Source organism: Hyaena hyaena, unplaced genomic scaffold (genome assembly GCF_003009895.1).
Source record: "Hyaena hyaena isolate Hyena2069 unplaced genomic scaffold, ASM300989v1 scaffold_231, whole genome shotgun sequence".
Lineage (NCBI taxonomy): Eukaryota > Metazoa > Chordata > Mammalia > Carnivora > Hyaenidae > Hyaena > Hyaena hyaena.
This window is the reverse complement of record NW_024080862.1, coordinates 824284-846820: the sequence shown is the minus strand read 5'-3', so window position 1 is coordinate 846820 and position 22537 is coordinate 824284. Positions and strand designations below refer to the sequence as shown.

The following is a 22537-nucleotide window of genomic DNA, read 5'->3' as shown; positions in this document are numbered from 1 at the left end:
CTTGCTCTCTGGGCAGGGCCCTTGCCACCACAGGTTCATTCGGTAACTGCCAGGTAGGTCAGTCTGACTCCCACAATCAGCGCAGGGCCTGCAGCCAGGCCCATCTCGAGGTGCCAGTGCTTCACAGGGAGTGCTCAGGGAACGTCTCTAGGAAAAGGGATGCCGCTCAAAAATACACGCGCTTCCATCCTCAAGCAAACCCCCTCCCCGCCATAAATGCGGGTACAAACGGATCTCACCCCACATGGAAACCCACCTAGCTTGGGGCGCAAAGACTCGCGTGCGCCCTACCTTTCTCGCCCCAGCCACAAAACAGTCGGCTCAGGGTCAATAGACAACCTCGCTCGTGAGGGCGCCCACGCATGCCCGACCACACGCAGGCCCTGTTCTTCGCCACAAACAGGCACGCGCAGGCGCGCGGACACGCCGATCAACTCCCCGCGAAAGGCTCACCCGGAACAAGACGCACGGTACGCGCGTGCGCGGCCCAGAGTCTCCGCCCCCTCCCGGCCTCGCCCGTCGGGGGGCGGGGCGCGCTGGGCCGGGTCCTGCGGCACCGCCCGGGAAGCTGCGCGAGGCTGGGCGGCCCCCGCCACATCCTCCTCCTCCTCCGGGTCCTGGCGAACGGAGCTGGTCCAGGGCTGAGCCGAGGGCTCTAGGGGCGCTGGCGGAGCGGAGCACGGAGCCATGGCGCACCAGACGGGCATCCACGGTGAGGGAGGATGGTGGGCGGCCGGAGGGCCAAGGGTCTCTGCTCGAGGCTGCGCCCCCTCCCCGGCGCTCAGCCATTCTCTCCTCCCTGGGACCAGCCGGGGGAAGCTTCCTGTTCCTTTTTGCAGCCGCCGGTCGCCTGGGGTGGGCACATATGGGGGCGTGCGACTTACTGTGCATAGTTCGGAGTGGGTGTGCATGTACGTACGCAGCTGTAGCGGAAATATCTGTGTGCCCATTTGAGGGTGTATGTTCCTGTGTGTGCCCATCTGTATATTTTTGTTCCTTTCTGGGGGTGGGTGTACGCGGATGTGCACATATGGGGGAGTGTGCACGCATGTGCACTTGTGTGTGGAGTCCTGTGTATGCACATCTGGATGAGACTGTGTATGTCTAGGGTCGTTCATGCACATGCATTAATAGCTGATTGAATGGCCACTGTCGCATGGAACCATCTTTAGGCATCTGTTTTGTGACTGTGTGCACATGTCTGTGGGTGTCTGTGTGCACAATTTGGGTACATCTCAATGTGCATTTGTTCTCACGGATGCATGTAGCAGAGGTGTCTGTGTAAGGATTGTATGGGTTTGTGTCTGTATGAGGAGGGGTCGCTGACCTTTGGCTCCCCCCAGGACCCTCACATACTTGAGCACGCTAGACTGGGGAAAATCTGGGACTTCAAAGTGGGGTGGGGAGAGTTGCCAATCTGACCTTGACCTCTGACCTCCCTACCATTTTCCAGTCTGATTTCCTGAATCTGCCCCAGCCAGGGTTAGAAGGTCCCAGCCCCAGGCTGAAAGCAGAGAAAAGGGTCTAGATTTGGGGTTTGTGAGCGAGGGTCCTGGCTTTAGAGACTCCAGGCCAGCTCCCCCTACCCCAAGCCTCTCCAGCCTAGAGCATCACCCCCTTCCCCAAGGGCCTAGTTTCCTCTTTATGCTGGCTGGGGAGAAGCAGCGGCCAAGAGCCAGGTGTCCTGACCCTTCCTGGGCCTCAGTGGCCCCCCTCTGTCCCTAGCCTGGGAGGACTGCCTGGGCTGTGGGAAAAGCCCAGGCTGCTTGCCCAGACAGCCTGGTGGTTTGGCCATCAGCCATTCCTCCCACCACATCAGGATCCCCAGCCCGGGGACACCACCACCATCGACCAGCCTGGCTGCCTGGATCTCAACTTGGCTTGTGGTTGTGGCTGCTTGGTGGCTAGACCGCCTAGAGGGTTCCCCTGGCCCCGCCCCACAGGACCAAAAAAGGCCAGAGTCTGGGTCAGGGCCAGCCTCCTACCAGGTGGGCCAGCTTCTCCAGAAGGAGCTGGAGGAGCTGGAGGGGTGGCTTCATGACTCAGCCCACAGAAGGGAACAGCTGCCCCCTGGACCTGCCTCTTCCTTCTCCTTTGTCTGGTCACTACTGCTGCCTCCATCTGGGAGGAGATAGGAAGTTGTGGCGCCTCCTCACTGCTCGGGGCTGACAGGTCCTGTGGCCAAGGCGCTGCTTCATTCCTTCATTTCCCACGTGGTGAGACAAGCCTGGCTAGGGGATCACTGGGGACTGCCCCCCTGCCCCCCAGCCCTCCTGCCTATGAGCAGCCCACTTCTTCCCATTTTTGGCCTGGGGAGGTAGAAGGTGAGATCAATCGCCCTGGATGCCCAGATGCCAGCCCACTTGTAGCCATACCTGTGGATCTGGTGACCTCAGAGCAGGGTGGGGGGGTGGGAGGACTTGTAACTTGAGGCTTATGGGGTGGGGGGAGAGCAGGGCAGCAGAGGCAGGGGCAGGGAGGTGGGGGAGCATGAATCTTTGATGATAGAGGCTCAGATGTCCCAGGCCTGGCCTCTGGATTATTGATGGTGGCTGAGGAGTCATGGGCGGGGGGAATGTCTCTTCCACTACTGGGGTGTCACTTTGTCCTAGTAACTCTAGAAGGGGTGTGGCAGCCTCTCCCTTAGGGGAGCTTCTTGGCTTTCCCTCCCAGAAGGTCTGAGCAGGTGGAAAGGGCAGCTCAGCGCAGCCTGCCCCGCCATTATTACAGTAGTAAATTTACAGTGGTAACATTTAACAATTGTTATTTGTAAAGTCCTCACTAGTGAGGATTTTTTCCCATCTACTCCTCAGAATAGCCCTCTGCACCTTGAGCGTATTAGCTCCACAGTATAGATGAGTTTGAGGCTCAGTGAGGTCAGAGGTCACACACAACTATGGAAAAGGTGGAGACCCAGAGGCCAGGCTTTTCCTCAGGGATTTGCTTGCAGTCTGCTGATAAGCAGCTCTGTCCTGGCCCAGTGGGACTGTGTCTCCCTGCCGTGGTACTTGGAATTGGGACCCTGCTCCCCCAGCGGCCATGGAGGATGGTACATAGCCTGATTTCTCAGGCTCAGGGTCACCCTGCGGGAGGGGCCCCTGAGGACATGACCAGAGTTTGTTTTCCTAAAGGCCCCCACCCCCTGGCCTCAAGCTGCCCAGTCTGGTCCCTATAAATACTCTCTGACCTCAGCTCTCCAGCTGTGTTCCTGCAGAATTCTCCTGACCCCTGGATAGCCTCAAGGTCATGCTGGCCTGGCCATAGCACACGTAGAGACCCAAGTCGGGCCCTTCCTCACATGAACTTTGGTTTCTGCGTCTTTACCACTGGTAGATCTGTGACATTCCTGGTCCTCACCTCTGCGCTTGGGTCCTTGGTCATTGGCTGTCACCTTCCAGCTGTGACCAAGACAGGGTCTGTTTTGGAGATTCCTGATTGCCACTCTTCCGCTAGGAGCATTCTGGACTGCCTAAGGGTTGGGGACTTAGTGCCCCCAGCAGGGCTGTGCTAGGGCTGGGCTTAGGACCTCTCAGGGTTAGGCAGCCTGGCTGGTGGGCTGGCTGTGCATGCCTGTGTATTTGTGTGTATGCTCTGTCCATCTCTTGCCTGGACACATCTTAGCCAGGTTCTACAGTTGCCTGTGTGTTTGTTAGCACTCTGGGGACTGTGTCCGTGTATATGTTTGTATGCCAAAATGTGTGTGTCCATTTATGTTTGACCAGCTGAGTGTGTTGTCATGAGGGTGTTTGCATTTCTCCTCCACTGTGTCACGTAAATGTTTATATGTTACATTCACATATGCTGGACTGACCCAGTACTCGATGGCACATGCAGCAGGTGGTGCACGTGTGTGTATGTTAACGGACATAGTGGTCAGTGCATTCTGGGGGTATGTGTTCATGTATTTCTGTGTTAGTAGATATGACAGAACTGGGAGTGTCACAGGCCACTTCAGTGCTGGGCTTTCCTAGGGGGCAGGGGACGGATAGGGGCCATTCACTGTGGTTGGCCTGGCCTGGCCCAGAGCCCGCCCCTTCCTTGAGTGTGCTGGCCCATCCCCACCTACCCCGTCACCAGAGCTCTCCTGCTGGCTAAATTTGGGAGCTTATGTTTGTGGACCGTGTCAGGTTCCCAGTCACATGGGGGGCCGTATATAACCCGGCTCCCAGCTCTACCACCAGACCCCACAGGACGGAGCGGGCCCTGAATGCGTCCCTGCCCACCCTGCTCACGCTGCCTGCTTATCCTTCATCATGTTTCTTGTTCTCATAGCCACCGAGGAGCTGAAGGAATTCTTCGCCAAGGCACGGGCTGGCTGCATCCGGCTCATCAAAGTCGTCATTGAGGACGGTGAGTGCCCCATACTGCCCCCTTTGATGGGCTAGGGCATAGGCTAGGGGCTAGACCCAGTTGCTTCTCTGGGAGCTGCTGGGACATTTGCCTCCAGCCCCTTCAGGATCTCACTTGCTCCTTGTGGGGATAGGAGGTGCTTTGTAGGAGAGCGTTGCTGGTGGGCATGATCATTTCTCCTCTTACACAGAGCAAGAAACAAAAGCTCAGGTGACAGCAAGGAGAGCCCTGCCCAGGGGTCCTGTCCAGCTCCCCAAGGGCTATGTGGGGGTCAAAGTCCTAGCCATGATGCTAGGGTGGGCATGGGAGCAGGAGATCAGTGAGGCTAGGCACTGCCCCATGTGGCGAGTGCCACTCACCTTCCTCTATGATCGGCAGACTGGCTTGGCCCTGGGGGAGTCCCAAGGAGAAGCCCGGGCCCTGCCCTTGGGAAGTGCCCCTACAACAGGGCAAAGGGACTTGTGCCCAGCTTGCTTTGACAACATGATGGGGGGATTCCAGGCTTGGCTAAGCCTTGGCTTGGACACTGGGAACCTGAGCCTTGCACAGGGTGGGTGCTCAGCATATTGGGGTTGGGGGTGGGTGAGCTTGAGCTGAGGCTTTAAGTGGGGAGAAGGTTTGGGGAGGCAGAAGATTAGACTGAGCCTTGGTGGCGGTTTCTCCCCTTCCCTTCGTGCTAAGGGTTGTCCCTAGAGGTGAAGGGTACAGACACTGGCAAGGGCTGGGCCCCCCATGAATCCTTGGTAGCCAGCAATAGTGGGCTCTTTCGGAGGCCCCCAGAATGGGCTTGGTGCCCAGCTAACTTTTCACCCATCGAATTGGTACAAAGCAAGTTCTGCCCAGACCCAGAATTCATTCCAGGCTTTAGTACCAGAGCTGTGCTGAATTTTGTCCAGGGTCCTCAAGTTCAGATGCCCTCAGAGGCCAGGTCATGGTCACTGAATGAAGTAGGTCAAGAATGAAGGTTTCCTGTGGTAACAGGACAGCCTCCCTGCCCTGCAAAGAGATAGATTCATTGACCTTAGCTCTCAGCCCTCCCTGTTGCCTCCGACAGGACACCCCTGCAGGTGTTTACCAGGAGGAATCTCTAGGTGGGCTCTTATCTCTGTTCTGCATTATAGTTGTTGGGGCACCTGGGAGTCCCCAGGAACCTTCAGGCACCCTGACAGACAGCCATTGCCCATCTCCTACTGAGTGCAGCTTGAGGTCCTTCTAGAGAATCCGTTAATTCCACTTATTATGTAAAACTTCCCATTTTGAAAATGTTGGCAACATATTAAACACTGTTGGCAGTGCTGGGAGGCCAACTGTGCCTGCTGGTTTTGACCCCATCTGCGTTCTAGGAGGATAGGTGAGGAGGCCAAGGCCTGCAGAGCGGCAGCGGGGCTGGGGGACCTGGCACATTTGGGCCTCATCAGGAGGGCCTGGTGGTCAGGTACCCCCTGGCCAGGTGGTGATTAACCCTTGCCCCAGTTCTTCCACCACCCTGGGCCTGTGCACACCTGGGCTGGTACTGGGTGCCCAGCTAAGGCCCTGTGGATGGATAGGTCAAGTATATGTCCAGACTCAATGGCCCATTCAGCCAGTGTGCACCAGCCAGGTCGGTGGCCAGCCTGTTGACCCCAGGCGTTAAGAGGTTTGTTAATTTGTGGGGGAGGGGACTACGGCTGGCCAGGGGCAGCAGGGTACAGATTTATACAGTATCTGATAGGAGCCCCTGTCTCACTCTTTCCCACACGCTTTTGCTTTTGCAGATCCTTGTGGCCTGAGGTTAGACCCTACCTCCTTCAGCATAGTTGTTCTGAGAAGCGTGTGCTGGGGGTCTGCTAGAATCTCAGGCCAAGGGAGGAGGGGAGCAGGAAGTGGCACAGTGGGGCTGTGCCTGAGCAGCTGTGCTGGGGGGGGGGGTTGGGTCTGAGTGTGTGGGTGATCGTGAGGAGACCACATTGTTGGTGGCTGTGGGCAATGCAGCCACGTCTTCTCGTGTTTGTCCGTGCTTCGTCATCTAAGTGGGCACGTTCTCGAGGCCATTTCTGTGCATGTGTGTGTGCGTCCGTATAGCTGGCAGCTTTGTGCCTCATTCATTCATTCACTCATTCACAGATTCAGTCATGTAGCCTCATCCTCCAGGGATTTGGGGGCTCCAGGGGAAGGTGAGTGGAGGGGCCGGCAGATCTGAGCCCCAGCCAAGAAGGTCCACAGTCTGAGGTGGGAATGTGAGATGGCTACTCCTTGGCTCACCCTGCCTCTGCCCCCAGAGCAGCTCGTGCTGGGTGCCTCGCGGGAGCTGGTGGGCTCATGGGACCAGGACTACGACAGGGCCGTGCTTCCGCTGCTGGATGCCCAGCAGCCCTGTTATCTGCTGTACCGCCTGGACTCACAGAACGCCCAGGGTTTTGAGTGGCTCTTCCTCGCCTGGTCACCTGACAATTCTCCTGTGAGTCCTGGGGACCCCTGCACAGTCCCCAGATCAGGGGAGAGGGGATGCTGGGTCTGAGTGAAGGAACAAGGCCCTGCCCTGGGAAGTCCAAGGGGAGAGATACCAGGTCCTTCCTCAGAGTCTGAGAGAGGGCAAGGCCCTGTGCTTGGAGCCTGACCTCTCCCAGAGGTCCCCCAGCCACCTCAGCCTGGCTCTGGGAGGCAGAGACTTGGGCTGGGGAGGCTCCACCCCCTCACATCCTTGCACCGTGCTGCGCCCTCTGCTGGGCATGTGGGTGCAAAGCGATGACCCGGTCCCCACCCAAAGGCTCCTCTGCCTGCTTCTGGAGAGAGAAGCAGTGATGAGTCTCACAGCTTAGCTCCTGTCCTTCAGGTGCGGCTGAAGATGCTGTATGCAGCCACACGGGCTACAGTGAAGAAGGAGTTTGGGGGCGGCCACATCAAGGATGAGCTCTTTGGGACTGTGAAGGTAGGCCCCCCAGGCCAGGCCCCACCAGGCTGGGATCACAGGCCCACAGAGTGTGGGATGTTATGCAGGGTCACACAGCAAGTGGGTGCCAGACTTGGAGAGGAGGAGAGAGGGCTGGGAGGGTCCAGGGCTGCAAGCTGGGGTGCTCAGTGGGCTTTTGCCAGCTCAACAGCCCAAGGTGCCCATTTATGCTTCTGTATCCACCGGCCAGGACGACCTCTCCTTTGCTGGGTACCAGAAGCACCTGTCATCCTGTGCAGCGCCTGCCCCGCTCACCTCGGCTGAGAGAGAGCTTCAGCAGATCCGTATTAATGAGGTGGGTGCACCAGATGGGCGGGCACAAGTCCCAGCCTGAGGCCCTCAGGTGGCGTGAGGCCCTCAGGTGGCGTTAGGCCCAGATGGCCAGGCCTGTGCTCCAGTAGGGCTACACCCTGGTTAGGCAGGCAGGGCCTCACTCACTCTTCTCTCGCCCCCAGGTGAAGACGGAGATCAGTGTGGAGAGCAAGCACCAGACCCTGCAGGGCCTCACCTTCCCACTGCAGCCCGCAGCGCAGAGGGCACTTCAGCAACTCAAACAGAAGACCATCAACTACATCCAGCTGGTGGGTGCCCATCCCTGCCCCGGGCACACGCACAGGGCCCACCGTGCCCCTCCCCTGCTCCTGCTTAGACATGTGCACAGATGTGTGCACAGCCCCCAGTCTGTCTCCTCCAACTCATCCATGTACTTGTGAGGACCTGCTGTACCCCCACCCCCTCCCCTGTCCCTCCCTTTTCCTGTTTTGACTATGGACGCCTCATACAGTAGGTGCACCGCGTTCCCCTGCCTTGCCCGGTCCTTGCTCGCATGCAGGGACATCTGTGAGACAATGTCCCTCATTCTGTCCCCTCACCGTGTACCCATACCCAGGCTGGAGTTCACACTGACTCCTCAGTCCTGAGCCCCTTCCTGTCCTAGACTTCCTCTGCAGCTCCCCTAACTGCCCTCTTCCCCAGGGTGGGTCTTTCTGCCCCCGTGCCTAGGCTTTCTGCTTTCTTTCTTTTTCTTTTCTTTTTTTTTTTTAGTGTTTATTTATTTATTTTTGAGAGAGAGAGTACCTGCTCATGTATGCATGAGCAGGAGAGGGGCCGAGAGGGCAAGAGGGAATCCCAAACAGGCTCTGTGCTGTCAGCACAGACCTCAATGCAGGGCTCGATCTCCGAACCATGAGATCATGACTTTAAATCCAGAGTCAGGGAGCACCTGGGTGACTCAGTCAGTTAAGCATCCGACTCTTGGTTTTGGCTCAGGTCATGATCTCATGGTTTGTGAGTTCGAGCCCTTAGTTGGGCTCCACAGTGACAGCGCAGAGCCTGCTTGGGATTCTCTCTCTCTGCCCTTCTCCTGCTCAAATGTGCGCTCGCGCTCTCTCTCTCTCTCTCTCTCTCCATCAAAATAAATACATAATCTTAAAAAAAAAAATGGGTGGGTCCCTGAGTGGCTCAGTCAGTGGAGGGTCCGACTTCAGCTTAGGTCATAATTTCTCAGTTTATTAGTTCAAGCCCCAAATGAGGCTCTCCACTGTCAGCACAGAGCCGGCTTTGGAGCCTCTGCCCCTCACTCTGCCCCTCTCTTTGCCCCTCCCTTGCTCGTTTTAAATAAAACATTAAAAAAAAAAAAAGAAATCAAGAGTAGGATGCTCAACTGACTGAGCCAGCCAGGTACCCCTTCTTTCTTTTTTAATGTAAACTCTGTGTTCCGGGCACCTGGGTGGCTTAGTCAGTTGAGCCTCTGACTTCAGGTCATAAGCTCATAGTTCAAGGTTGGAGCTCTGTGTCAGCTCTGTGCTGACAGCTTGGAGCCTGGAGCCTGCTTCAGATTCTGCCTCCCGTACTCTTCCCCTCCCCTGCTTGTGCTCTATCTCTTTTTCTCTCAAAAATAAATAAAAACATTAAAAAAATTTTTTTTAAGTAAGCTGTATGCCCAGTGTGGGACTTGAACTCATGAGATCAAAAGTCACATGCTCCACTGACTAAACCAGCCAGGTGCTCCTAGACTTCCCCATTCCAAGTAGAATAAAGTGTTCCCCAAAGGGCCTCTCCCTAAGGTCAGGGTCCTCCCCACTGTCCTGTCCACTGCCCCTGGTGGGACTTCCTCCTCCCGCAGAGCTTTCAAAGGTGGAGAGGTGGGGGCCCAGGAGTAGCCTCTTCACAGGGACCCCCATGGTGGATGGCCACTGGGTTGGGGAGTCCTGAGAAAGGGAGACCATAGGCAGGCTCTGCCCTGGCTCCTGCCTGTCACCTCGGGGATTTCTTGTTTGCTAGGGTGGGTCTGGGCCCCCCACTGCTCAGGGCCTTACATGCCCTCCCCACCCCCTTGCCCTTGGTAGAAGCTGGACCTGGAGCGGGAGACCATTGAGCTGGTGCACACAGAGCCCACGGAAGTGGCCCAGCTGCCGTCAAGGGTGCCCCGAGATGCCGCCCGCTACCACTTCTTCCTCTACAAGCACACCCATGAGGGTGACCACCTCGAGTCTGTGGGTGAGTGCCCACAGCAGGGCCCCACACCCGTGGCTGAATAGAAACAGCACTGGCCTATGGCCAGGCGGGCTTGCTGCAGGGGGTGTGGGGGGCACAGGCCTGTAGGTCCCCCAGCCTCAGCTCACTTCTCCATCCCCCACAGTGTTCATCTACTCAATGCCGGGGTACAAGTGCAGCATCAAGGAGCGCATGCTCTATTCCAGCTGTAAGAGCCGCCTCCTCGATTCCGTGGAGCAGGACTTCCAGCTGGAGATCTCCAAGAAGGTGGGTGCCCATTCCCCAGAGCCTCACCTCCCAGGGGCCTCTAACACCACCCTCCACACGGGGGCATTGGAGTCCCAAGACAGTGGCAGGGCAGGGGTCATTGTCGCCTTGTGGAATGGATGTGGATGAGGCCCAAGGGGTATTGCCCAGGGTGCCCAGCTGACTGGTGGCATGGACAAGCCCTCGTCTTGACCGCCCATGACTCTCGTCTCCCAAGGTCTGAAAGACATGCAGGACATTAGGTCCCAGCAGAGTGTTCCTGGAGGTGGCACTCCAGGTGGGGGGATCTGGGAGGAGACCCCCGGGCTGGAGTGTGAGAGGTCAAGGGGCTGCCCCAGGAGTGGAGGTGATCAAGGGTGGTGTGTGGGCGGCCCCCGACCAGACCACTGCCTTGCCCCATGCAGATTGAGATTGGAGATGGGGCGGAGCTGACAGCCGAGTTCCTCTACGACGAGGTGCACCCCAAACAACATGCCTTCAAGCAGGCCTTTGCCAAGCCCAAGGGCCCAGGGGGCAAGCGGGGCCACAAGCGCCTCATCCGTGGCCCTGGCGAGAACGGGGATGACAGCTAGGTGGCCGGACCTGAGCTGCCCCGGCATGCGGACTGTGGGGCTGTGCACCCCACTGCTCCCGGCCATCTGCCTCCTTCCCAGCCTGGGCTCCAGGGGAGGGTTGCTGCTTGTGGGGCAGGAGGGCTGCTGACAGAACATTCTTGCAGCTTCCGAGGGCCACTGAGCTGTCATTTTTGTGACCTTCCCCTGTTGCTGTCCCTGCCTCTCATCTGTGTCCCCAAGGGGTCTGGGGACCCTGCCTGTCTGGCTCAAGGGGGCTGGGTACGGAGCCTAGAATGAGCTTGGCCCCCAGGGGAACTGAGACTAGGGCCCCAGCACATCCCAGAAGCCTTTGGCCACAGGGGTGGGTTTAGTCAGGGCTGGGGTAGGGGTTCCCTGCAGGGTAAGATGGTTGAATGCTGTATTTTTTAAAGAATAAAATATTTTTAAATCAACACCTGAGTCTGGCCCTGAGGGATCCACGTCTGACACTGGAATCGGAAGACCCTGTGTATATAACTGCGCCCTTTCATCTTCGAAGGGGCCTGTCAGCCTGTTAGGTGGGCTACAGGTATGTGGGAGAACGTGTGTCTGTGTGTGTGAGGACAGAAGCCTCACACAGGTCCCCTTGTTGACAGGAGCTCGGCCCAAAAGACAGCCACACCTTTGCCGTGATGGAGCATCTGGGTGTATTAGTGTCCTATGGCTGCGGTAACAAAATACCATAAGCTTAGCGGCTTGAACCCCCACATATTTACTATCTTGGCAGTTCTTGTGAATCTAACAAGGTCAAAGTCTGACAGGGCTGAAATCCAGGTGCTAGCAGGGCTTGCTCCTTTTGGAGGAGGCGGGGAACATCCGTTACCTTGTCCACCTGGAAAGGCTACCTACATTCCCTGATCCCATCGTCAAACCAGAGGGGGAGCCTCTCCGATTCTGCTTCCGGTCACATGCCTTCTTCTGTAGTCAGATCCCCCTGTGCCTCCATCTCATAAGGATGCTTGTGGTTATATTCACCTCCCCACTTTCCAGATACTCTCCCCACTCAGGATCCTTCACCTCCTCCCACCTGCAAGGCCCCTTTTATTATGTACAGTAGCATATTCATAGGTTCCGGGGATTAGGGTGTGGATCTCCTTGGGGCATTCTTCAGCCTGCCACACTGGGTGTGCCCACCCCACGGGGTTTCCAGGCCTCTTTGGGGCTGTGGCATGGAACTTGGAGTCTCTGGTTCACATGTGCACGTATGTGTATGTGCATGTACGCATGCACACATACATGTGTGCATACCTGTCAGCTCATTGGCCCTCTCATATTTGCTTTTCTGTCCACAAGAGTCTGGCTCCCTGGTCCCAGTGTCTCTGGCAGGGTCTCCTGTAGGTTTGGGATCCAGCAGAAGCCAGGAATTCAGTCTGTGCCTGAGACCCCTCCTATGCCAGGTGGGAGCTGCGCACAGATGGGGATGTGGGGGTCAGTGGCTGGGATTCAGGTGCTGAATGGGCACTGTCCTTTCTTTGGGGAGCATGTGTTGGGCTGGGGCTCAGGGGAGTGTCCCATCCCTGGGGCCTTTCCCAGCCCCTACTAAAGACCCTAGAATTACAGAGAGGAGAGCTGGAACCCCAGCCAGGATCTAGAGCGGGCTGCCTGTCCTCATCCACCCCCAAACACTGGTTCCTAGGTGGGCAGGAAGACCGTGCCATTACCCCCACACTGCTAAAGTCCTGGGCCTGTGTGCCAGCTGGATGCCTGGCAGCTGGGGTCTGCCTGCCATGATAGCCACCCAGAGGTGGGCATGGAAAAGCAGGGTGGCAGGTGTCTAGCCCAGGCCAAAGCCCTATTTGTTCATTCATTAATTCATCCAGCCATCATTCAGAGACATTCTGTGCCTGCCCAGAGCTGAGTGCTGGAGACTCATGGAAGCAGCAAAGAGAGACCACCTTATGATGTTCTGGGCACTCTGGGCCCTGGGTATACAGACAGAAAGACTCTTGCCATTAAGAAGCAGACATTCCAGCAGGGTAATAAGACAAAATACAATAAACCATGGAAAATCAATGATATGATGTGTTAGCAGGTAAAAACTTAGGACGAAGAAAAGCAGCAGGTAAAGGGGCTTAGGAGTGCCAGATCCAGGGTGGAAGGTTTAAAAGAAGGTCGGGAAAGGCCTCCAGAGGGTAATGTGTGAGCTGAAATATCTAGGAAAGGGGCTTCCAGGCAGAGCGAACAGTAAGTCCAAAGGCCCTGGGGCGGGAGACTGCACAGGAGTATTCAAGACAGAGCCAGGAGGCCAAAGTGGCTGGGGACTGGTCAGGGAAGCGATGGGAGGCCAGATCCCATAGGACCTTCTTGGCCATTATGTGGACTGTGCCTTTGATTCCAGAGAGGGCCAAGGAGGAGTCTGAGCAGAGGAAAGACCTAATGTGACTTAGGGGCTAAAGGTGAATAGGCTGTGAGGTTATGAGAGCAGAAGCAGGACAACCCATGAGTTGGTGGCAACTGCACTGGTCTAGGCGAGAGATGATGGCGGCTCGGGCCAGGCTGGTGAATGTGGCACCTGTGGGCAATGGGCAGATTCTGAAGGTGGAGCCAACAGGACTTGCTGAGGGGCCCAAGTCCCCTGAGGCCTTGGGCCTGAGTAATCTGTTATGATCTGCTGGGTCAGAGGGAGTGTGGGAAGATCCGCCCAGCTGGCCCAGCCGTGGGGTGGGGTAGGTGCTAGGACGGGGCCCCAGACACACTGGGAACGCAGATCAGGAGACCCTGCTCCAGGAGGAAGTGGAAGGCTGTGGTGGAGGCAGGTGTAGCCTGGCTGGGGCCAATGTGGCCGCACTCCCTGGTATGTTCGGCCCCGCAGAGCTCTGGGGACAGGTCGTAGTGGCAGGAAAGGGCAGATGTGGGAACCACTGGCCTGAGAGAGCTCCCTTTGGGGCGGGGCCAAGGGGCTGAGGTGTGAGAGTGAGAGTCCTCTTGGGACAAGGGCCCTGACATGGGTGTCAGCATGCCCAGCCCACGGCTGGCACTGCCCTCAATTCCAGTTTCACTGGCCTAAGCCTGGTCTCTGGGCCTCTGTCTCTCCCTGATAACAGCTATGAGACCCTCTGCTGTAGCAGATTGTTGGGATAGGGTGGGGGGCAGTGAGGGAGTGGAAAGAGGAAGGAGTGAAGGGGCTGTCTGCCATCTGCCTATGCAAATGGCCTCTGACTCACCGCACCACCCCACCCCTTGCTGCGGGCAGGGTGGGGGCGAGGGAGGGGGCTACTGTGTTATTTCTAAATTCTCACTTCCTCTGTTCTCTGAGCCAACGCTGTGGGAAGGGGCTGCGAGCTCCAGGCATTCCTCCCTGCAGTAGCTGCCGAGTCTGCCATCCAGACCCTCTGGAGAAGCCCCCCTCCCTGTCATGGTAGGACAGCAGCCCTCAGCCCCCCAGGGAAGGGGGGCAGTGGGAAGTGGTGGGGGGGAGGTGGGTTTGGTGGCTACAGACAATAGTGAAAGGGGTTATCCCCCAACCTGGCCCTGGGGACACTCACTGAACCCTGAAGATATCAGAGCAGGAGCCTGTCTCTAGGCAATGAGACCCAAACCCATTATGCGGATGAGGAGGCTGAGGCCTAGGGCTTCACTCAGTGGTGGTGTGGGGGCTACAAGCAAGGTGGACGCAACAGGACTAGGCCCTGGCTCGTTGCTGCCCACCCCCTCTGATCCGTTGGGACCTACAGTGGGTTGAGTGCTTGGGCTGGGAGAGGTGGGTAGAGGAGGAAGAGCTGGGCAGTGCCCGTCCCAGGCAGGGTCCTGGGTGGTCCTCAGCCTGGAACCCAGCAGAAGACCCTCATTCCTTCCTGGGACTTGGCCAAAGGGAGGGGGAGGAGTTGGAGGAGGCTCATGGAGGACACCCCGGTGTCCTTTTCAGGATGGCTGTGTGGAAGGGAGCCAGAGGCCTCCTTGCTCAGGAAGGAAGAGAAGTGATCTCTGAGGAAGGGAAAGGGAAAGTCAGGGAGAACCTGGTGGGCCTGCTGCCTGACTGCCTGGCTCTCCTGTCTGACGGGGGTTGGTTTGGAGTGAGAGTTCTAGATCGTGAGTCTGGATTCCAGGTTTCAGAAGCAGTTCTGAGTTGAAGGCTGGGTCTGAGACCTGAGTTAAGTTCTCCGTGAGGCCTAGAGGTGGGGTGGGTGCTGGGCAGAGAGGCAGGAGCTTCCCTGGGGAAGGCTTGGGGAGAGCGTTTGGGAGCCCTGTTGGGAGACCCCAGGAAGGGGGACAGATGGAGCTGTGCTGGGGCTGCACACTCACAGTCCCGCAGGGCCCCCGCCGTGGCGCCCTGCACCCCCTGTCTCTCCTGGTACAGGCCGCCGTGTTGGCTGTGGCCTTGGCCCAGGGCGCCCTGCCTGCCTTCCTGCCCTGTGAGCTCCAGCGCCACGGCCTGGTGAATTGCAACTGGCTGTTCCTCAAGTCTGTGCCCCACTTCTCGGCAGCAGCACCCCGCGGTAACGTCACCAGCCTTTCCCTGTATTCCAACCGCATCCACCACCTCCATGACTCTGACTTTGTCCACCTGTCCAGCCTGCGGCATCTCAACCTCAAATGGAACTGCCCGCCCACCAGCCTCAGCCCCATGCACTTCCCCTGTCACATGACCATCGAGCCCCACACCTTCCTGGCTGTGCCCACCCTGGAGGAGCTGAACCTGAGCTACAACAGCATCACGACGGTCCCTGCCCTGCCCAGTTCCCTCGTGTCCCTGTCCCTGAGCCACACCAACATCCTGGTGCTAGACCCTGCCAGCCTCACAGGCCTGCATGCCCTGCGCTTCCTATTCCTGGATGGCAACTGCTACTACAAGAACCCCTGCCCGCAGGCCCTGCAGGTGGCCCCAGGTGCCCTCCTTGGCCTGGGCAACCTTATGCACCTGTCGCTCAAGTACAACAACCTCACCATGGTGCCCCGCGGCCTGCCCCCCAGCCTGGAGTACCTCCTACTGTCCTACAACCACATCATCACCCTGGCGCCTGAGGACCTGGCCAACCTGACCGCCCTGCGTGTGCTTGATGTGGGTGGGAACTGCCGCCGCTGTGACCACGCCCGCAACCCCTGTATGGAGTGCCCCAAGGGCTTCCCACACCTGCACCCTGACACCTTCAGCCACTTGAGCCACCTCGAAGGCCTGGTCTTGAAGGACAGCTCTCTCTACGACCTGAACCCCAGATGGTTCCGTGGCCTGAGCAACCTCACGGTGCTGGACCTGAGTGAGAACTTCCTATATGACTGCATCACCAAAACCAAAGCCTTCCAGGGCCTGGCCCAGCTGCGCAGACTCAACCTGTCCTTCAATTACCACAAGAAGGTATCCTTTGCCCACCTTCGTCTGGCGCCCTCCTTCAGGAGCCTGCTCTCCCTGCAGCAACTGGACATGCACGGCATCTTCTTCCGCTCGCTCAGTGAGACCACGCTCCAGTCGCTGGCCCACCTGCCCATGCTCCAGAGGCTGCACCTGCAGATGAACTTCATCAACCAGGCCCAGCTGAGCATCTTCGGGGCCTTCCCTGGCCTGCAATACGTGGACCTGTCAGACAACCGCATAAGTGGAGCCACAGAGCTGATGGCTGCCACGGGAGAGATGGATGGTGGGGAGAGAGTCTGGCTGCCGTCCGGGGACCTCGCTCTGGGCCCACTGGACACCCCGAGCTCCAAGGGCTTCATGCCGAGCTGCAAGACCCTCAACTTCACCTTGGACCTGTCACGGAACAACCTAGCCACGATCCAGCCAGAGATGTTTGCCCGGCTCTCACGCCTCCAGTGCCTGCTCCTGAGCCGCAACAGCATCTCGCAGGCGGTCAACGGCTCACAGTTTGTGCCCCTGACCAGCCTGCGGGTGTTGGACCTGTCCCACAACAAGCTGGACCTATACCACGGGCGCTCCTTCACGGAGCTGCCGCAGCTGGAGGCCCTGGACCTCAGCTACAACAGCCAGCCGTTCAGCATGCAGGGCGTGGGCCACAACCTCAGCTTTGTGGCGCAGCTGCCAACTCTGCGCTACCTCAGCCTGGCGCACAACGACATCCACAGCCGTGTGTCCCAGCAGCTCTGCAGCGCCTCGCTCCGGGCCTTGGACTTCAGTGGCAATGCCCTGAGCCAGATGTGGGCCGAGGGAGACCTGTATCTTCACTTCTTCCAAGGCCTGAGGAGACTGGTCCAGTTGGACCTGTCCCAGAACCGCCTGCATACCCTCTTGCCACGCAACCTGGACAACCTCCCCAAGAGCCTGCGGCTGCTGCGTCTCCGTGACAATTATCTGGCTTTCTTCAACTGGAGCAGCCTGGTCCTCCTCCCCAAGCTGGAGGCCCTGGACCTGGCGGGAAACCAGCTGAAGGCCCTGAGCAACGGCAGCTTGCCTAACGGGACCCAGCTCCAGAGGCTGGACCTCAGCAGCAACAGCATCAGCTTCGTGGCCTCTGGTTTTTTTGCTCTGGCCACGAGGCTGCAAGAGCTCAACCTCAGTGCCAATGCCCTCAAGACGGTGGAGCCCTCCTGGTTCGGTTCTCTAGCGGGCGTCCTGAAAGTCCTGGATGTGACTGGCAATCCCCTGCACTGCGCCTGCGGGGCAACCTTCGTGGACTTCTTGCTGGAGGTGCAGGCTGCGGTGCCCGGCCTGCCCAGCCACGTCAAGTGTGGCAGTCCAGGGCAGCTCCAGGGCCGCAGCATCTTTGCGCAGGACCTGCGCCTCTGCCTGGACGAGGCCCTCTCCTGGGACTGCTTTGGCCTCACGCTGCTGACCGTGGCCCTGGGCCTGGCCGTGCCCATGCTGCACCACCTCTGTGCCTGGGACCTCTGGTACTGCTTCCACCTGTGCCTGGCCTGGCTGCCCCGGCGGGGGCGGCAGCGGGGTGCAGATGCCCTGCGCTACGATGCCTTCGTGGTCTTCGACAAGACCCAGAGCGCGGTGGCCGACTGGGTGTACAACGAGCTGCGGGTACGGCTAGAGGAGCGCCGCGGGCGCCGGGCGCTCCGCCTGTGCCTGGAGGAACGTGACTGGCTACCCGGTAAAACGCTCTTTGAGAACCTGTGGGCCTCAGTTTACAGCAGCCGCAAGACACTGTTTGTGCTGGCCCACACGGACAGGGTCAGCGGCCTCTTGCGCGCCAGCTTCCTGCTGGCCCAGCAGCGCCTGCTGGAGGACCGCAAGGACGTCGTGGTGCTGGTGATCCTGCGCCCCAATGCCCACCGCTCCCGCTACGTGCGGCTGCGCCAGCGCCTCTGCCGCCAGAGCGTCCTCCTCTGGCCCCACCAGCCTAGTGGCCAGCGCAGCTTCTGGGCCCAGCTGGGCACCGCCCTGACCAGGGACAACCACCACTTCTATAACCAGAACTTCTGCCGGGGCCCCACCACGGCGGAGTGACAGCCCAGCACCCCTACCCCTCTACACCTTGCCTGTCTGCCTGCAACACCTCTGCTCTGCCGCCCCCATTCCCACCCCTGGCATATAGCAGGTGCTCAATAAATGCTGCTGGTAGGTTGAACGGCTAACCCGAGCTCACTGGAGGAGTGAGTGGGAGGAGAGAAGAGATAATTCACCAGGCTTTCCTTCCTAATGTGAGGAGGGGCAGAGGTGATTTGGAAGAAATTGACAAAGAGAAAAAGGGAGGGCCCACAGGACACAGGTCTCCAGGGGAGGGAAACTACTAAGGGCAGCTGCTTGGTCCTTCCCTGAGGGCAGGCCGGGTCTCCTGCCCCTTTCAACCCCTCCCCATGTGCCCTACTGTCCCCAGGCTAGGTCAGCACCTCTCTGTTGGGCAGAGAACTTTTTATGTGTATATATATCTATCTCTATCTCTATCTCTATACTTCTATATCTATATAGAAATCTATATATGTGTATATCTAGATCTAGATCTAGATCTATATATATCTATATCTAGGTATAGATAGGTATAGATATAGATATACACATATATAAATGTTTAATTACTTTTGAGAGAGGAAGAGCACATGGGCGGGGGAGGGAGCAGGGGGAGAGATGGGAGCAGGGGAGGGACAGAGAGAGAAAGGGACTGAGGATCTGAAGTGTAGCTCGAAGAAGCACCATGAGATCATGAAGGAGCATCACAAGATCATGACCGAAGTCGGAAGCTTAACTGACTGAGCTACCTGGGTGCCCCAGGCCTGCTTCATTTCTGCCCCTTGGCAAAGTCTAGAGAAGCAGCCGCCCTAATGAGTATTCATTCCCAATCCCAAACCGGAGTAGGGGGGTGGGGAGGGGGGGAATGTCTTTGTGGGAAGTTCAGAGGGACATTTGCGCCCTCTTGTGGCCATGCCTGTGCTGTACCCAGGAGGCTGGCCCGGCAAGGAGCTGGGAGCCATAGAAGATTCTAGAGTGAGCTCACAATCAATTCCCTTCTGTTTTCACCTAGAATGCATGCTGGGTCTCTCTGTTCTGACATCAGAGGGACACCTGGGTGAGCCACTACCTGGCTCCAAAGGTGGGCCTGCCTTCCCTGCTCTTGCCTTACACAGCTGATTGCGTTTAGGTGGGAGACACAGGCACATGTGATGAGGGTTGCAGTATGTGTGTGAATTTCTAGTTCCGATACCCAGTGTAGGGTTCCAGACATTGCTTGAAGCACCAATGACCAGTGTTTGGAGACAGTCTGATAGATGATAGAGTCTGCACTCACGTGTGCGGGGAGTTGTGGATCATGTCAGGCCTAGAGCCCGAGAAGTTGCTTTGTCCTGAGTTGCTGCCTCACTGTCTCCACAGCTGAACCTGCCTTTTGAGGAGCAGAAGGGACACGTGCAGCCAGACAGTTGGAGCTGGGGCCTGGGGTGGCAGGAGAGTGGAACCGGCTTGGCTGGCTCAGGACAGCTGGAGGCCAGCTCAGCTGCTCCAGGACTCTAGGGCAGAAGCCTGGAGCTGGCCGCAGACTTGGCTGATCTTGCAGCCTGATTGTGGGCAGTCCTGGGGTCGAGGTGGGGAGGCTGCTTTTGCCCCTCCCCCCAGCCCCCCACCCTCACTCCAGGGCATAGTTGGGAAAGAAATATGGACTGCCTTCCTTTTTCTGACTTGGGCACAGGGGCTCCTGTGGTAGGCTGGTGGCCCCTGTTATCTGCTTTCCAGAAAGACAGAAAGGTCTGATCCACCAATCAGAAGTCCCACATAGGGGTGCCTGGTGGCTCAGCCGGCTAAACAGTTAAGCATCTGACTCTTGATTTCGGCTCAGGTTATGATCTCACAGTTTGTGGGGATTGAGCCCTGAATGGGGCTTCCTGCTGACAGCACGGAGCCTCCTTGGGATTCTCTCCCCTCCACCCCCCGCCCCCAAAATAAATAAATATACTTTAAAAAAAACCTGTCCCACATGGGCTCTGTCCTGTCTCTTGAGAGGGCCTCTCAGCTTCTGGAGGAGCAGGCTGGAGGAGTGGCATGGCCCTGTTACTTCCTTGGCCTGTGCCTGGGAAGAAAAGAAAACAAGAACTTTCCCTCAGGCTGGAGTCTAGGGGAGGGCCCTGCCGAAGGCTCTTAGGCTGTTGCGCCACACCTAGGAGCAGGAGCAGGAACAGGAGCAGGAAGAGGGCCCAGTCATTCTGCATGCGGGAGTGGGAGGCACAATTTGACTGTATCTCAGGACAGCTGAGTCTGCCCCCAGGCAGTTCCCAGAACCCTCGTGTACCCACCCACCCACTCATGCTCACAGTCCTGGTTCTTCTGGGGCCTCGGATTCAGAAGAAGAGCATCTTGGAGATGAAGCATGGGGGCTATGGTAGAATGACTATTGGCTTAAGGGAGTCTGAGAGTCCATGACCCTCAGTTCAATCTGCAGACAAAAGTTCTGCTGTTGTCTCCAGGATCAGAAGGGGCAGAGCTCCCTTAGCCCAAGTCCTGGGCTCAGGTGGAGCTGCTGAGAAGGGCTCCCAGTGCGCTGTGATCAGGAAGGGTGCCCGTGGCTGGCTCCAGGCCCTCTCCTCCGCGCTGCCTGGCACGGAGTGTAAGTACCAGCTGCGGCCTGCCACTGCAGGGCTGGGGAAGAGTGGCACTCGGGTCAGCTTACCTGGGCTAACTGCCGGCTCTGCCATTTGGATTGTCTGGGGGGGTGGGCGACCTCCCCTTTGGAGCTTCAGTTTGCTCATCTGTACATAGGGGTGGCCAGGGTTACTCTGCAGGCTGTTAGAAGGCTTGGTGCTCACGTGTGTGAAGGTCTGAGAAACCTAGCAGCCCCCAGTCATTATTAGGTAAGGGGCTTATGCTGATGTGGCTTCACTTTTTGATCTCTGCACCCAGAGACTGACCCTCCACCCAGAGCACTGAATGGGTTTTGAAGAGAGATGTGATTGAATCAGAGGCACAGGAAGCTGGGAGTTAGGACCGTGGTGTTGCCTCCTGTGCTTTTTGCTGTGGTGGGGCAGTGAGTACTAGACAAACAGAAGTCTGGGCACCAGACTTAGGGAAATCTGATAGGAGGAAACTTCTATGTAAGGAAATTCTCCCCACTAAGATTGGAAACTACAACTCACTCTTTTCCCTCGAGGATCCTTTAATGCTCTGGGTGTCTCCATAGTCTTGGAAAACTTCTATGACATCAGACATTTCTACACTCAAATCCTTGTTAGAAGCCCAGCTTCTCATTTTTCAGCAGTTCACAAATCCCATCCACTTCCTGCGGATCGTACCACCATCCTTTGTTCGCATAACCCCGAGTAGCAGTGAGGAGAGAAGGTGGGTGACCACCTCATTGACCCAGCTGGCTCTGGGCATTACGAGAAGGAAAGGAGGTCTTGCTAAGTGTTCAGAGAGAATCATTACCCACGCTAGAGGAGCAAGTCACACTGGGAGGAAAAAAGGTGGAGGGAGTTCCTGGCGTGGGAACACGGGGTGAGGCGGGGGGATAGTGGGAAAGCCCAGCCGCTCATGTGGGAACAGGGCTGGGAAAGCGAGTGAGGCGTGTTTCCCGAGCAGAGAGGAACCATGTGGTGGTTTCGAGGTGCCGTGACTCCCAGCATGCCCAGCAGATGCCTAGATGTGTGGCTTTGATGGGACCAGAACTCAGCCCCTTTCTCCCAGGCCAGTTCAGAGAGGAGTGCACCCCAGGCAGGTGTGCCAGCACAACTGTGTCCAGGGAGGCGAGAGCCACAGCTGCCCTTCTAGAGCTAAGAGAGGGGAGTGAGGCTGGGCATTGTCTTTGTCCTCTGACTGCTTGGGGTTCCTTCAGCTCCCCTGTGCTTTCCAGTGAAGCAGACTTGGTTGTTACCCTTGGTCCCTGTTGTGGGCTGATTGTGTACTCCCTGAATTCATGTATTAGAGCCCTAACCCCAGTGTGGTGACATTTGGAGGTGCAGGCCTTTGAAAGATTAGGTTATAAAGTGAGGCCCTCATGGTGGGATTAGAGACCTTAGAGAAAGAGGAAGAACTCTCTCTGCACATTCTGAGGAAAGGTCATGTGAATTTATGGCAAGAGAGAGGTCTGCAAGCCAAGAAGAGAGCTCCCACCAGGAACTGAAACTGTTAGCAGCTTGATCTTGACCTTCCCAGCCTCCACAACTGTGAGAAATGGATGTCTCCTGGTGTCTGGGGTGTTTTATTACAGCAGCTAGAGTGAAGAAAGCTCTCTTTCATTCGGCACACACTTGCTCAGTGCCTGCTATGTGTCAGGTACTGTGCTGGGCACTGGGGATATATAAGTGAGGGGACATATGAGCAACAGGGGAAAAGTCATTGCGAGTGGTGGCCAGGACTCTGAAGGGCAGCAGAGGTCAAGTGACAGTGAGAACACTAGAGGGGCTGGGCTGCCTTATTCCAGGGCTCAGGAAAGGTCTCCACAGGACTCTGGTCTTATGTAAAGAAAGGCAGGCACGCCATGACTCAGGTCGAAAAATGTAGGCAAGAAACAAAAGCTAACAGCAAGCCCCAGAAGCTAGAGACCACCTGGGAGGTCTGAGACCTAGGAGAGCGTGCCAGCGCACG

The 22537-nt window shown here is 57.5% G+C and overlaps 1 protein-coding gene across 3 annotated transcripts; it reads left to right on the top strand.

Moving 5' to 3' along the window:
• Window positions 1–556: 556 nt before the first annotated feature.
• On the top strand, window positions 557–18384 carry LOC120239421 (twinfilin-2). Of its 3 annotated transcripts, none has more exons than XM_039243665.1 (9): window positions 557–712; window positions 4273–4350; window positions 6609–6787; window positions 7163–7258; window positions 7470–7574; window positions 7735–7860; window positions 9628–9778; window positions 9921–10042; window positions 14888–18024. In XM_039243665.1, the coding sequence occupies exons 1-9, from the start codon at window positions 688–690 to the stop codon at window positions 17978–17980; spliced, it is 3975 nt and encodes a 1324-aa protein (XP_039099596.1). In that variant the 5' UTR covers window positions 557–687; the 3' UTR covers window positions 17981–18024. The 3 variants fall into 3 exon arrangements, with proteins under 3 accessions (XP_039099596.1, XP_039099595.1, XP_039099594.1); XM_039243664.1 differs by lacking the exon at window positions 14888–18024 and adding an exon at window positions 10447–11048 and having other exon boundaries at window positions 560–712; XM_039243663.1 differs by lacking the exons at window positions 557–712; window positions 4273–4350; window positions 6609–6787; ... (3 more) ...; window positions 9628–9778; window positions 9921–10042 and adding an exon at window positions 13905–13993 and having other exon boundaries at window positions 14888–18384.
• The last annotated feature ends 4153 nt before the right edge of the window (window positions 18385–22537 follow it).

What these genes read in the sequence shown, in the direction of transcription:
- LOC120239421 (XM_039243665.1), top strand. Translation starts at nt 688, where the DNA reads ATGGCGCACCAGACGGGCATCCACG. An exon ending in CCATCAACTACATCCAGCTG is followed by an intron (nt 7,861 to 9,627) that starts GTGGGTGCCCAT and finishes TGCCCTTGGTAG; the next exon opens with AAGCTGGACCTGGAGCGGGA. An exon ending in TGACCACCTCGAGTCTGTGG is followed by an intron (nt 9,779 to 9,920) that starts GTGAGTGCCCAC and finishes CATCCCCCACAG; the next exon opens with TGTTCATCTACTCAATGCCG.